This window comes from Falco biarmicus, chromosome 7 (genome assembly GCF_023638135.1).
Source record: "Falco biarmicus isolate bFalBia1 chromosome 7, bFalBia1.pri, whole genome shotgun sequence".
Taxonomy (NCBI): domain Eukaryota; kingdom Metazoa; phylum Chordata; class Aves; order Falconiformes; family Falconidae; genus Falco; species Falco biarmicus.
The window spans coordinates 47,400,413-47,416,531 of record NC_079294.1 but is presented as its reverse complement, the minus strand read 5'-3'; the positions used below and the strand labels follow the sequence as shown (position 1 = coordinate 47,416,531).

Below are 16,119 nucleotides of genomic sequence, written 5' to 3'. Positions count from 1 at the left end.
CCTACCAATGTCCACGAACATACCTGGTGATATACCACACACCATATACAGAGTTAAATCAATGAGTTGTTATATAAATGTTTCATTAAGTATCTTTCCCTGTTTATAGCTGATAGAAGCATTTAAAATAAATATTACAAAATTACTGAAAAGAACAGATTTTTATGACAACTGAATGAATGCTATGCTAGTTATGGAAATGATACTGAAGTTGCTGTGAACACACATACTTTCCTCCCACAAGAAAAATAATCAAAGCATTGCATAATATCTGCTTTGTCCAGTCATCTCCAAATTGTCACTTGCTAGGGTCGGAATAAAGTGAGTAGAAATTTAAACAAGAACAGATTAAAGAAAAATCTCCTGTAAGTACCTGTTACACTTCTGCTTATTATAACTGTTTTCCAGCTGCTTCTAATCTCTTTCAGAATATGTGAAATGCTGCAGATAATGCAGCTCTAAAAATACATAGAAACAGAGGGTGGGTTTGGTTTTTTTTCCGCAAACAAAATATTGTAAAATAATAGCAATCCAAGCAATGCATCCACCAGCCTTTGGAATTCAGCAGGAGTCATCCCGCTGGGTCCACTGAGGACTGGCTCAGGTCCTGAAGAAGTGCAGCTGGTGGGAAGTCCTCATCCACATCCTGCGAAGCATTCCCCAAGACCCAGGCTCAACCCATCCCCTCCTCTAACACGAAACGCATGATTACCTCCCTGCTGAAGAAAATAACAGCATCTGCTTAAAAACTTTGAAACAGAGACCAGGATAAACAATGCAGAGCTCACTGGGTAAATAGAAGAGTTTCTATGATGTGAAAGACTTGAAATAAATTCTTCCAGTGCAAAATGGCAAAATGTGGGACATATCACAGCTGTTATACAGAGCCATGTCAAGAGTGCTTCTGAGTACTTGTTCTTCCAGTATCCCCCAGTGAACTGAGCTTCTGAGGATTGAAAAAACCCCAAACCCAAGAAAACCATAAAAGGCTGAAAATGGGGTTTTATTTTATTACCTAAAACCACACGAAACAGGGCTCCTCTGAGCTCATAAAGCTCCCAGGAGCTGAGATGAGAAATTCTTGACACAGGGGTTGGGACGACCAGCTTGCCTCAGCCATTACTTTGTGGGTTTGCTGTTTGTTTGCAGTTACTGGAGTGGATTTACCTCCAGAGCTTTCCCGCTGAGCCTCTTGCTTTACCAGGAATACCCTCCACATGTGTACTTGTACATGCACTGAATGACTTGAAGAAGCCTCCAGCATCCACACGTCAATCATGCATGTGTCCATCCTCCACACATCATCACAACCAAGCCACACCAGGATGTTATAACCATGCTGGATTCTGCACAGACATATGGAAAAGATGATGTACACTGACCAAAAAAGAGAATATAAGCTAAATGGCTAAGATGGAGGATCCAAGTGGACAGAAAATAAAATCTTTTCTACTTCTCACAACAAATCAGTGATAGAAAAGGGGAAAGAAGCCACGTTCCTATTCATGAGGACCATTGCTCCACTGTTTGCAGAGTGATACTTGTTGACAGGGGACTCTGCAAATCAGCACTTACTGAGTTTATTATTCACGTTTCCTCTCTGCCATTCAAGATCATCAAGGCCTGCAGTCACCACACAGGCCACTCTTGTGTCCAGGCTACCCAAAAATCTTGCACCTTGTCACCTTTCTCACTCATCACTGTTGCTCTCAGAGGAACTAGTCTCAGTCAACCATTTCTACCAGCCATGCTGCTGCTGTCCTCCCAAGATGTCCGACAATGTCCCAAGAGCAACAGGCTGGGAAGCATCACTGCAAGTTTTCACAACCTTGATTTTCTTTAATATACAATGATATTGAGTAATCTTTTCTTGCATTTTAAATACTTGCAATAGATGGCAAAGACACGTTCCAGCAAAACCATGGCAGCCAAAATATACCACATCCAGCCTCTGTGCACACACCCGATAAACTGCAGCAACTGAAAACCCCCACAATGTCTTTTTGTTGCTGCTCTCTGCATTTTCCCCAGCACCCACCCCTCTCCTCTCACACCGTTCAAGCTGTGAGGGCCCAGGACACAGTTCCACCAGCTCTATCAGCCCTGACAATTACCTGTGCCCTGGTGACATGTCCATTTTGCCGGACAGACTTGGGGCTTCTTGCATGTATCCTATATTCTGCCCTTCTATGTCTTTCATATTCGACCTTCTCATGACATTTACCTTCTGCAAATCACCTTTTCTGCGCAGCTAAAATTAAACACCTATAATGATGATGGCTTGTTATAGGAGATCTTAAGAGAAACTGTGTGTCATCAGGAGTAGTCCAAGTGATGATACCCACAAAAGCCACCATCAGAATAACCATGATCCTAGTACCAATGACATGAGTAAAAATTCTTGTGTCAGCACAGGCTCCCCAGTGCTCCCACAGCTCTTAATTAAGGCAGCTTGTGCAGGCTCGTCCAGCCCATTTGTACAGGAGCCAGTCTTCCCTACTAAAATCCATCTGCTTTGAAAGTGCATCAGGAAGAGACTAATCCCCCCGTGGTCCTTTTATGCTCTGTAGGGAAAGACTGACCTCTCCAGAGGATGATCTCAGATCCAAGTAATTTTCTGCAATCTCTAGGGAGGGAGCCAGAGACATCTCTACTCCCAGTCTAGATACGGTCCTAATCTTCAGAAAACCGTCCTAATGCAGTCAAACCCACCACCAGGAGAAACCCAAGCGCGAAGGCTCCAGCTTGCCTGCTCTCTCTCAGGAGGCTCTTGGTGTCATTAATCCACGTGACTGCTGGCTGGGACAGGAGCACGCTTTGATAAAAATCTGTACCAGCACATCAGTAAATAGCTCTGATGAAAGCACTGCAGATACCACAACATGTAATCAAGTGCATAAATAATTTGTTATACAACAGACCTCAGAAAAAACAAATCAGTTGATTATTAGTAATAACTATGTATATTGCAGAATCTCATCCCTGGAGGCCCCAAAAGAGGTCAGTTGTGCTGAGCACAGAATGCTGTTAGAAAGCAAATCTGCCATAGTATTTGGGCATCTGAAACTGGAATAAATGAGGGCTGCACAAGTCAGTTTATTAAAAAGTGAAAGTAAGTACCAACAATACAACAGACACATGAAAGTCACTTAGTGAACATCTTTATCATACACAGCAACAAAGAATGGCTCATTATTCCCCATAAACCGTATCAAACCAGACTTTTTATTTTCCAATAATAAACACTGACCGTTCCAAAATAATTGATTTCCCCTTATGTTTTCCTTCCCACTCCTGGTGCTGCTGGTTTGCAGAGACAGAGCAGGCTATGCAGATCTGCATGCAGATCAGCTAAGATCGAAGAGCTTTCTCTCGGGTTTTTTTGTCATTTTACACAGTATCAACAAATGAGATCAGTATCAGATCTGCATTTATAGAAATATGCCCCCCTGTCTCCTGCACTTGTTCCTTTGTCAAGAAATTTGAAGCTGTGCATTGGGAAACAATGATTGTCTCACACTTTTTTAAAAAAAAAATATATAAATGGGACTCCTATGTAATTTTTACTTCCATATTCACATTAAAATCATGGACTTGAGGAACTACAGAGCAAAACAACACAGCACCAAAAATGTAACAAACATAAAACTCTTGCTGCTGTGTATTTAGGGGAGAAATAACTTCTTTTTCTCAGCAAAACCACACGGAAAGAAAATAATGGTCTACTTACACTGTACAATGAGCTGTACCAAAGCTTCTCTGGGTTTCACATTAAACCCATTGTACTGGCTGGTCTGGCACCTGTAGGTTCCCGTCATCTCCCTGGACACGTTCACTATCCTCAGGATCCCATCGTAGCTCTCTGTCTGCATTCCCCCATCTGGCATTGCGACCTCCTTGTCTGCTCGGGACCAGAGAATGATGGGCTTGGGCTTCCCTGTCACCTGGCACTGCAGCTCGATCGTGTCCCCTTCCCGGGTGACCAGTGGTGACTTTTCTTGAGGGACAGTCAAATTGGGAGGGACTTCAAAGGAGAAAAAGAGATGATTCAACAGTTAGCATTATAGACATCAGGTGGCTTTCTTGCTTGTTACAGTTCTAATTGTATATCAAGAAGTAATTTATACACAGACAGCAATGCATATTGACTACAAATATTGGAATCACAGAATCAGAGAATGGTTTGAGTTGGAAGGGACCTTGAAGATCACCTAGTTCCCACCCCCCTGCCGGACACCTTCCACTAGACCAGGTTGCTCTGAGCCCCATCTAGCACTTGAGCACTGCCAGGGATGACCGTGCAATGCTACTGTACTTAGGAGACCAGGTCCTCAGCTGCTTGAAGCGATTAAAATAAGTTTTAACAGCCCCAACTACAACACTTAGTTGCCTCCCTGTGTGTCCCTGACACACCAACACACCGTACCAGTGTACATCACTGCATTCAGACCACTGGTTGCAGCCCGCACTTTATCACTGCAAGTTACAGCTTTCCTCTTTATGGGTGTTTGGCACTAAAAACTTTTTTTTTTTTTTTAATAGCAGACTGGCTGCTGATTTTATCCAGCTCGTAATGGCCACACAATGAGGAAGAATCACGCCAATTCAGAAATCAGCTCAGAATTCAAGACCTGGAACCAAAATGCAGTTGGTGTCTTTCTATCACAGGAGGTTATCAAAGTGGAATTTTTTTATAGAGATTTGCATTAACAAATCCAGAAGGGATATGCGAACAACTGTTTCCAGCTGCAGTTAGACAGCCCCTTGGAGCAGGAGTAGCTGACGATGCCCAAGGACCCATCCCTCCTCCTCTCTGCAGTCTTGCAAGAGTGAGACTTTCTAATTGCCCCCAGTGCCTCTTCTAATTATCTGCCACAGCTCTGAATCACCAGTCCTTGGCAGTGAGGAGAAGAGCTCACTCACCACGGAAGAGACGCTGCTGTGCAAGGTGTTTGATCAGGACAGAAATGGCATGGTGCCCTGGCAAAGGCATCGGTGTTTGCATGATGGGCATCCCAGTGAGCTTCCACCATCAGTCCCATCAGAGGCAACCCCTCTACCTCAGTCCTTAGATGACAGCACTGGATAATTACAAAGCACTGCAAGCTCCGCCAGACTGACAAGAATGGCTTTGCCATGTCAATTATCATTCCCACCTCATCACACCTATATTGGGTTTATAGCCAATTTCTTACTCCCCTCCTAGCACAACACAGATAAAAGCACCGTTTCTGAAGCTGCCTGTGATCTCCACATCACACATGGTGCCTTCAGCACTGTGGACCCTTGCGTAGGAGGGCACGGGCTGCTGTGCGGTGGGTGAAGGTATGGAAAAGCCTGATTTAAACACTGCCTGCTCTCTCCTTCCTTCCATGCCTTCTGAAAACTCAGCTGCCTTATGGGTCTTCTGTTCTGAATCATGTAGAGATGCTTTCTGTTTTAAAACAGTCCCTCCAAGGAGCGTTACCTCTCCACGCTGTCCTGCCCTCAACTATTTTGTCTGAATGCCAGCACCGACAAAATACAGCCTGTGCCATAACTCCTGTCCGCAGGAAAAAATAATCAAAGGCTATTTTCAGGCCCCCAGAGACAGAAAGAACAGACTTGTACTGGTGAGAAACAGTTCCAGTTTTCCCCTGGGATCTAGCTCGTGTCTACAGACCTGACAAGCCTGCTAGGAATCAGGGTTTAAATCAGGGGCTTTCATAGGTCCCAAAATACCTGTCAGCTGTTTTGAAGGCTTTAATAGCTCCTTCTGAATCTGATGGGACACGCAAAAGTGGAAATAACTTTCTCTACAGGAAAGTAAAGGAAAAATTATTTTATATTTAAAAAAAAAAAAGAGGGTGGGGTGGAGAAAAAAAGAAACAAGAAAAAAGAGAAAACCTGCTTAATAAAACATTCCCAGTATTAGTGAAACATTCTTCTTTTTAACTTATGCCATAGCAAGTCCTGAGCACAGCCTAGTGCCCAGGAGATCTGGATTGCTTGGAAGGAGACCAGAGGAAAACTCCCCCACGAAGATGCCCAAAAGCCCCTGGTGAGGAAGGGCTGCAGGACACGTGACCCACCCCAGCGAAAGGAGGGTGGTACAAAGGCATGAGAGCAGCCCTGTGATCGCTCCACCAGAGCTCAGAGAAAAAATACAGAGGGAAAAGGGTGCTGAAGGCAGCAAGGGACGAGACGGAAGGAGCAGATGAGCACCGCTCTGTTGTTCTCTGAGATATTCTGACTGCACTTCTCCACAAGCCTGTGCTCTTCCCTCTCCCTACACCCCACACGTTTGCCGTTGAAGTACACCGTACTTGTTCTGGACCTGCATCAGCCAGGTGCTGGTGGTGGCACTCCTCCACCTTCTTCACTGAAAGCAAGCACATCAAATATATATACCGAACAACCACTTCCTAAAGCAATGCTCTATGGAAACACAGACCAAACTGAGGAAAAGGTATTGTTCCAGGAAGGAAAATACAGTTTAAAGAGAAAGGTTTGAAAGCACACTGTGCAGTGCCTGCCTTCTGAACACTTTTTCCAGCTCACCTGGCTTGTGGCTTCTCTACTTAGTGCAAATAATATGCAGCCCTGTCTGGATCAGTGAAAAAAATATTTACTTTGCCTGTTTCCCCCGGGCAGTAGATCTGCTCCCTGCTGTGAATGCCCTTTGATCAAAGCATGTCCCAGTTGGTGTGGATGCTGCAGGTTCCTTGGTAGCTCCCCTCTCCCTGCCCCTCTGGCACCTCCAGCTGTCCTGGGGCAGTGCAACCTCTTCCCATCTCAAGGATTCACTGACCGTGAGAACCGTGAGGCCAAGACCATGGGGACAAAGCTCTCAAGACAAAATACCTGTTATCAAGAGGGAAAAGGTCTGCCATCTGCTATGTACCAGCCTACAGTGAAATCTACAGTTGTGCCTGCAACCCCACGGTGCAGATGGGTCCAGGACTTGAGTTTTCCCTTTGGTGTCTCTCTGTGTAGACCTATTTCTGGACAGGCTCTGCTGGCTGCTGGTTTCACACTGCCATCAGAGCAACAGGTCTGGACTACAAAATCACACCCTGTCTTCACCTCAGAAATCATCCACTTTCTGGCTGGGGCAAGGGCTGTAACTCCTCATCTGAAGCACTGAGCCAGAAGCAAAACTTGTCTTCAGCACAGCAAGGGGTCCTGTGCAGATGCTGCCTGTGAAGGCAAGGCATGACGAAAAGAGATAAAAAATGAAAGAGGAGGCAGCAAAGCCAACTTCACGTGCAGAACCTGACCCAACCCTGCACTTGAAACAGGGATGGGACACAATAAACTGAGGAGCTGTTCCCCACAACATGCCCGTTCTCCTTCACTAAGTTTGTCACAGGAGGAGTAATCAGGCAAATTTAGTGTGTCCCATGAGGTGGACCTAGAGAGGAAGGGGGGCAGAGATGTCCAAGTGCAACTGGGGGTTGATGAAGACTTGTTTCCCACACAGCACCATGGGGATGCAGGAAGGCACCAGCCCTGAGCTCCAGATGTGGGAGCCTGCCAGCTGCAAGAAACAGCATCTCAGACCGAGAGGCAGGGGAAATTCAAAAATCTGTACACTCAGAGCAAAGTATGAATCACGTCAGGAAGAAACCAGGAAAGAATACACCCTGCTTATAGTCACATGTAGTTTCTAGAGGCATTTGAGAGGAAGAAGAGTGAATGGCATAGGACATGCATCAGCGGTGGGGGCGGAGGGGAAGATGCATGCCAAAAAGGTCCTGAGCAACTGTGAGCAAGTAATTTACCCTCTCTTTAACTCAGTTTTCTTTCTGAAAAAATAAAGATAACGGTACTGCAAAAATTGCACGCTGCCAAGATAAGGACCGTGGACTCTGAGGTCTGCAGGCAGGCTGATAAGATAGGCTGTATCAGTATCCCAGATGGAAAGATACCTTAAAATACTCTGACTCATCTTCTCCTGTGGCATTTTGCAACACAACCAGTATCTGTCACATTATAAGTGAGCCAAAATATTATTATGGTTTACTATATGAATTAATGTTCTTGTTTCTGGAAACAGAGAAGGAGAGAGGAGGGACAAGGCCATCTATTAAAGCAAATCATTTCATGGGCAATGTCATAAATGCCACCTGGCTGCAATTTTCATAGATCACATTTGACTGACAGTGCCCAAGACAGTGAGCTCCCACAAACTATTTCTCTGCCCCCATCACAGCCGTTAGGGCTACGGGTCCCCCTTAGCTCAGATGCTGATTCTCTACTGTCTAATTAGGAAGAAGGACAGCACTGAATCCTTGCTCAGGGAAGGGTTTTGGTAGGCTTTCCTTTTTTATACCCATCTATTTATTTTCACAGACTCACAGGTACTTAATTATCTCTGAGATGTCTATTCTGCTGTCAAATTTGGCTTAAATTAGCTACAGGGTCAAAAAATATCAGGGGGTGTGTGGGATTGCGACACAGCAACTGACAGGCACTGGCAGCCTGATCATGTATGACTTGTTTTCATAAGCAATAAAGCTAAGAAAAGCTGCAAAAGAAACTCAAATCAGTGCAATGCCCTCAAAGAAATCAGGAAAATGGGAGGAGAAGGCGTGTCAGGTGGGGAGAGGGGGAAAGCTAGAGAACTGAGGAGAAAATAATAATTTGAAGTTTTTCTTGCTTTACTACAACCCATGATGTAGGGAAGCCCCAGGACCAGGGACCAGGTGGCTGAGCCTGCTGTGGAGGAGGGCCCAGCAAGTCTGCCCAAGCAAGGGTGCAGAAACATAGATTCATAGGATAATTCAGGTTGGAAAAGATCATTGAGTCTAACCCTAAACCTATCATTTCCAAGTCCACCACTAAACCATGTCCCTAAGCCCCTAAGCCCCACACCCACACGTCTTTTAAATACCTTCAGGGATGGTGCTTCCACCACCTCCCTGGGCAGCCTGTTCCAGTGCTTGACCACCCTTGCAGTGAAGAAATATTTCCTAAGATCCAACCTAAACATCCCCTGGCACAATTTGAGGCTGTTTCCTCTCATACTATCACTTGTCGCTAGAAGCAAAGATGCTGGAGCAAGGGTGCACAAGCAAAGATGAATGAGCCAAGGCAGGTGAACAAGGGGGCACATGCTAAAGGGTGTGAGCAAAGGTGCAAGAGCAAAGGTGCATGAACAAGGGTGTGCTAGCAAAGGTGCTGACAGTGGTGTGAGCCGAGGGGGGTGCTAGCCAAGCAATCCAAAGTGCCAAGCAGGTGAGCAGGGTGCCCTCAGCTGTGCCAGGCTCCCTCTCCCGACAGGTGCTGCTGTGGCACAAAGAAGAGCCTCGGAGGGGCTCAGCCCTCCTCCCTGGTGCATCAGCATGTCTCCTGCAGCACCAGCTACAGAGCCTGCTGCAGATAAAGGTCAGTTCTGTTCCTGCTTGTGCAGAATAATAAATTAGCTAAATCCTGTATTTGAAACAACAAACATTACCTTATTCATGCAGCAAGTGGCTTAAAAAATAAGTTAATACTCTTAGCAGTTAAATCTGTTTCCAAAAGTAGAGGGTTATCACCTGCAAAACAAAAGCATTAGTAACACTACTAGTGTTACTAGTAGCATCTACTTTAAAACCACATACTATTATCCTTTGAAATTGCCAGTGGCACATGCATAAGAGGGCTACTGTTGATATATGTCCACTCCTGGCTCCCAAATAAAATGATCTGAGACAACCTTTGCCTCCCAAAGTCGCTGACTCACCAGAAGGTCAGATGGCAGAAGGTATCATTGTATTCTTATCCTATTCTTTATTTTGTTAAACTTCTCCCTAAGCAGACATGTCTGGCTGTTACCAGAGACAGGAAACCAGACTAGACCCTTCCATCTGATCTCCTGTGGTGGTTCTACTGCGATTCCATAGGATCCTTGATGCAGAATAGTCACTGTTTCTATAGCAGAATGGGGACAGGACCAAAGTAGCTAATTCAAAGAAAAATCCAAAATGCCTAACATGTTTATTCACCGTGTATTCTGGGTAGACACAACCTAGTTCTAGTCTGCTCTAGATCTTTGAAGTCCTGATGGGTCAGGTTACTGTCCCTATTTTAAACCTCCCCTTGCTTGCTTAATTATCAAAGACGCAATGGCAGTGGCAAGTATCTGCTTACAGAGAAATCATTCAAAGGGGCAGAAAGGGCTCCGAGCAACCTAATCTACTTGAAGCAGGAGGGCTGCAGTAGATGGCCTTTAAAGGTCCACTCCAACTCAAACTGTTCTATGATTCTATCATTCTAAGACGACCAGTGTGAGAAGGACAAGGAGCCCCTAGAAGTGGTGACCCCATGGTAGGCTTGGGGGAGGCAGCACGACCCCTGAGCTTTCTACTGGGGGTTACAGACAGCAGAGGTGAGGCAGGGGCTACTGTCACTTCTGTATTTCCTTGGGAGCCTTAAACAGACAGAGAAGAAAGCCCTAGCCCTAAAGCAATGACTACCAGTCTAAGCAGTGATGGGGAGGTTGTGGGCTGGGAGGAGTTGTGGGCTACTGTGATCAGGCTGCTTAAAATGGACTAATGGCAATAACTAGTAATTATAGGATCAAGCAGAGCAAAGGAGTGTTTGAGCTGCATATCAAGAAATAATCTGTACCGGAGATTACTCAGAGATAATCTCCCAAAAGAAGTGTTGGAAGTCACGTTGCTCAAGTAATTTAAAACCAGCCCGGGTAAGGAATGTTGAAGAATCCACACTGTACTGGCTAGGAGATAAAGGTGAAGTTATTTGCCTATCCTCCTTCTCCAATATTTATGAATTTGAAGGTCTGAATCTCTAGTATTAATCATCCTCTGCCCGAGACAGGCATTTCGGTCCCTGTTCACGATTCATACTCCTTATGTGACGGAGGGTTTTGCTAAGACAGAGCAGACTGAGCTGTGGTGTAGGAAGGCAAGCTGCTAGACAAAACGTATTTGAGCAAGATCACTTAGCCTTTGAAGGGCCACAAGTGACAATTATCCATGTTCTCTAGACATCTCTGTAAACAGAGACTAGAACTGCTCAGCGTGCCCTTAAAATGCATTTATTTTAGAAGTGTTGGGGTATACTGGGGAGCATATACTAAAAGGGTCTCCAGAGGTGAGAAAAGAAGAGCCCTGGGGGAGACTGGCTGATCCAGGCAAAAGATTGGAAAAGCAGCTGAAGTCAAGAGAATTTACTTTAACTTTTCCGTGGTCTTTCATCACCACGAAAGAGGATCTACCTGGTTACTCATGTGGAAGGTAAATCGAGCGACCTGTAAGGAAATTACGTCTTGATTTCATGGTTGCTTTCTCTTCTCATTGCTCTGGTTGCCTGTGTGCTGTCCTGCCCATCCGCAAAGGAGGGGAGAAAAAGCACCACAGCCCATGTTTTCTTGGGCACAAGCCACCTCTAATTGCAAGTGAAGACATGACCATCAACCATGGATTTCACGGTGGGGGCTTGGACAAGACATCTGCTTAGGCATTAAAATAATTCCAGAATCAGTACTCATAGCTCAACTACTTCTAATACCTTAAAACACCACCTTATCTGCAGTCAGACTCTGAAGAGAAACATTTTAAACGCAGAACATACACAGCCCGCAGCAAATTAGCCAAATTAGCTTTCAGTGATCTCGCAGGACTCATGCTGAGGAGCTCCATGAGCCGTATGCAACGCGAGATGATGAGCCAGCTTCACAGCCCTCCAGAGAAGAATAAAGAGACTCCGCAATACGTGGCTGCTAAAGAGGGTGTCTGCTCCCGGAACCCCAGCCGAAGTCCATCTGCGGTGAATGAACACCTCCCAGAGAAGTTGGATTTCCAGGGGGAACCAGGTGCTGAGGAGAGAAGGGGCTGCAGAGCAGGAGATGGTCTGTCCTCACCCTCCTCCCTGCACAAGCCGGCAGCCGAGCAGCCTGGCCAGCCATGCTGCACTGTGTGATGGGAAGGGACGGCAGCTCCCAGGGATCGAATTAAAAAGAAAAATCTCTGCACATTAGGTACTAAAATAGAACTATAAAAGAAAAGCTTTTTAACAAAATCCAGCATTTATCTGTCCCTTCTGTTCACCTATTCCTTTCAAAGATAAACTCCTAAGATAATGGCTTAGAAAAATAATCAATTTACTGTAATAATGAAACCTCTGTCTATTTTCTGGTGTGTCTTAGGGTTGCCCGTGAACGATCACTCTGGACAGTGCGTAAGGTTTACAAATATCTTAATTAGGCCACTAATTATTTCACAAAAAACATTTTTTCACTATGCAAAAAAGAGGTAGTACCATGATTTTAATAAACATTCAGAACAAAAACAAATGTCTCTTTTATGTATCGTCAGAGGAGGAGTAAGATGACCAGAGGACACATACTTCACAAACAGATCAAGGCCACATGTCCTTACACATCAGCCTGGATGTTTAAATAATTGATTATTTAATAGATAGCTTATTAGCTCAACAGGGAAACACTCTTATACTGCAGGGAGGATACACAGCTTCATATATACCAGTTCCTCGAGAATTTCTTTGCCTGTCTCTGGTAGCACTTACATAAAACTGAATCTATCTGTCAACATGGCTAGCCTCCAAGGTGGAACAGGAGACCTGGAGCCCACCAGCCTGCCCTGTGTTCATGTGCAAAGTCCATGTCCCCCTCCGGGATGTACCTACCCCAAGGTACCAGGGGTGGTACACGCTCAGCGCATCTTCAGGTTCACCTAGAGATGAAGAATTTGGTTGACGTACTTTCCATGTAGGACATGTATTTGTGCCTACACTGGGTGGGAGTGAAACAGTTAAAAGGACTCCCTTAGGAAAAGAGGGGGTGACCACCACCTGCAGCCCAAGGGTGTCAGTCAACTCCTCCATCCAGCCCTTCGAAAAGCAATTCAGAACAGTGCAACCAGAGGTTAAAGTAAAACACCCACCCCCCCTCCCCGAAATAACAGCTCACTTCAGTGCACAATGCTACCTCCAGGGGGAAAATGAAGAGAGAATAAGCCAGAAGTGACAGATGTTACGTCTCTTACTGCATTGACACTGATTTTAGGGGGATAAAGATAGCATAAGAACCCATACTGAACAGAGCAGGCCATCCATCACCTAAAACCTTACTCTTCCTGCTTTGAATACAATATAAAAAGAAAAAGCTTGCTTACAAAGGAAAACACACTCTCCTGATCCACCCCTCTTTTTTGCTTACCATAAGCGTATTTTACTGGGTTGGGGTTTTTTTGTTGCTGTTTTAACATCCCCCATGATGTGCACATGCGCACAGAAGAGCCATCCTGTCTTTCAGTAACATTTGCCCAAGGTTGGTTTTATGGATGACAGGGCTTTTTAAGGGCAAGTATTCAACATTTGAGTCTTCATTCACACTATTCAGTGACCTACTTTATGGAGATAGGGATGGGGGGAGGCTGCTAGGGGATTACTTCAGGTCCATTTATATAAGATACTCGGGACACAAATCTCTGCCTTTCCTGCTGAAAGTTCAAAACGTCAAGGGAAAAAATATTCCTGCTAAACAAGTGCAATGTCAAGAGGGTTGCACTGCCACATGTCCCCTTTCCAGTCTGCTGGAGGGACAGAGGTGACCTAAGCATCTCCCTCCTTCCTTACGAGGTGACACAGCCCCTCTGACCTCACTTGGTTGCTCCAGGAGGAACCTCGTGCACATCACGAAGACAGAATTCTCCCCAAACCCAGCAAACAGACACAGCACGATATTAATATATCTGTGCAAGTCCTGGCATTTGGAAAATGTGTTTGTGCCTAGGCCTTATGTTCATAATTACCAGAGCAGTAATGAATCTTCATGAATCAATAATGACCTTCAAAAACACACTGAAACTATTTCAGCTTCCACTTAATCAAGTAACACAAACAGGCAGAATTTCTTTTTAAGATGCTAAATCAGGCTGATCCCAAACACTAGTTTTTCTTCCCCCTTTCTGATTTTCTTGAGTGCTATAGGATAGTAAATTTAAGAGCTGACATAATCCATCACTGCCTGCAGAAACTGTGATGAGCTTTATAGGTACAACGACCTAATGGATGTTTCCAATCAATCCTATCAATTTCCCAAATGATTCTCCAGCAAGTACAGATAATATTGTGGTTACTGTCTGCCAGATGGGCAATGCATGACTGCACAAATGTCACTGTCCACTTCATCCTGGCAAGCAGGTAACAAAGTTTGTGGGCAATGCATGACTGCACAAATGTCACTGTCCGCTGCGCCGTGGCAAGCAGATAACAAAGTTCCCATGCAACTGCCATCCATCACGCCGAATGTGGCTCTTACCGTATAATAATCCTTTCAGGTTTTTACCTGTTAGTAAGATGTGCATTAATAATCTTGAAGAAGATGTTTCTTTGGGCCAACAGACAGGCTGTTCCCTTGTCCATGGATCTGTTGGTTAGTGTTGCTATCCCTACAGACTTCATGGGATAACTGCTGTAGGAAGGGAGCTCAGGAGGTCTCTAGGTCAAGCCCCAACTCAAAGCATGGCTGGAGGAGAGGTCAGGCCAGGCTGCTCAGGGCTTTATCAGGTCTTCAAAACCTCCCAGGTTGGAGAACCCATAATGACTCTGTTTCCCACTCGGGTATCATCATGGGGAAAAACTTGCTCCTTATATCCAGTCCGAACTTCTCATTTCAGCTCATTCCCGTTGCCTCTCACCTTCCCAGTACAGGCAGGGGACGGCTGCTGTTAGGTGGCCCAGGGCTGTCTCTTCTCCAAGGGGGACAAGCCCCCTTCCCCCAGCTGCTCCTGACCATCTTCACAGCCTCTTCTGGACTCACCAGTTTGTTGAAACCTCTCCTGCACTGGCGGTCCCAAACTGGATTTGGTATCTATTGTCCTCCATCGCTGCCAGGGCACACTGCTGCTCATGTTCACCTGCTGCCTACAGGGACCCCGCAGAGCTGTCCCCTGGCCAGGCAGCCCCAGCCTGTTCCACTGCAAGGGAACAGCCCTCCACAACTAGCTCCCCAAGATGCTTGCATTGCTCCAGCATAATCGTTCTGAAGTTAACTAAAAGTCCATAAAACTGTGCAAAATCATGTCAAGATTTATCCAACAGTAAAAATAAACACTTCTTGTTTATACTTACAAAATATAGCAAAAAGAAGCAAAATACTCAAGTATCCCTGAACACTAACATGAAAGAAAACAAATAGTAAATAAAATAAGACCTAACTAAAGTAAATAAAATTAGTGTTTTCCTCCTGTCCCTCAAGATTTGTGTATGCGTGCATTATGTTTCAGGGTGGGACACACAAGGGTGAACTGTGCAAATGCTGACTGCTTGTTCACTTCTGTACACACAAGTTTTGACTATCTGTTAGTGAACAAAACTCTCTGTATCTCATTTTCCAAACACATCTTATGCCCGGGGCACTTCTCCACACTATGCTTCAGCACTTTGGCTATTAAGATGCTACAAAAGACTGCGCTGAAGACTTCACTAAGGTCAAGGCGAGCAGCTTTCCTCTCCCTCTCCTTGGCCACAAAGACAGTCTTTTTATCACAGCAGACAACCAGGCTGGGTCAGGCACAGTTCACTTCTGATAATCCATGCTGGTTGTTTCCAGTCACCTCCTGGTCCTTCACGTGGATTGATATGGCTTCTAGAGGAACACGCTCTGTGAGCTCCGCAGGACTGAGGTGAGGATGACTGGCCTGTCCTCCCCTGCTCCTCCTTCTCGCCTTCTTGGAAGATGGCCTAAAATTTCAGTTTTCCCAGACTTTTTTGAATCTGCTTAGGTCAACCATGACTTCGCAAAGGTAACAAAGTGGCCCTGAAGTAACACCGGTCAGTTCCCTTAGATACATCCCATCCAGTCCCACGGGCTTATAGCTCTATTTTGCTCGAGTGGCCCCTAACTCACTCACATGGCTTTGCTTCCCAGGCTCCTATCCAAACCACAGGTCCATCCTGTCTCACGCCTCTGTTGTACACATTACTCTTCATTAAACCCTTTAAGTGGGCAAACCTTCCAGACCCATGTCAGAAACACTGTGGTGCTCAGGAAGGATCCATGGCACCAGGATCATACTGAAGATGGAGGGCAGGTTCATGTATTAAAATATAAAAAATAATTTATCATGAAAGCTGCAAGAAAGATTGTTTAGACATGACGTGTAC

The 16,119-nt window shown here is 45.3% G+C and overlaps 1 protein-coding gene across 1 annotated transcript in view; it reads right to left on the bottom strand.

Annotated features, from left to right (window-relative positions):
* MDGA2 (MAM domain containing glycosylphosphatidylinositol anchor 2) overlaps positions 1–16,119 on the bottom strand; it is a 394,454-nt gene that overhangs the window by 127,222 nt on the left and 251,113 nt on the right. Inside the window, exon 8 of the mRNA XM_056347493.1 lies at positions 3,731–4,024. Coding sequence (XP_056203468.1) covers positions 3,731–4,024 — 294 coding nt within the window. The remainder of the gene's footprint in view (positions 1–3,730; positions 4,025–16,119) is intronic.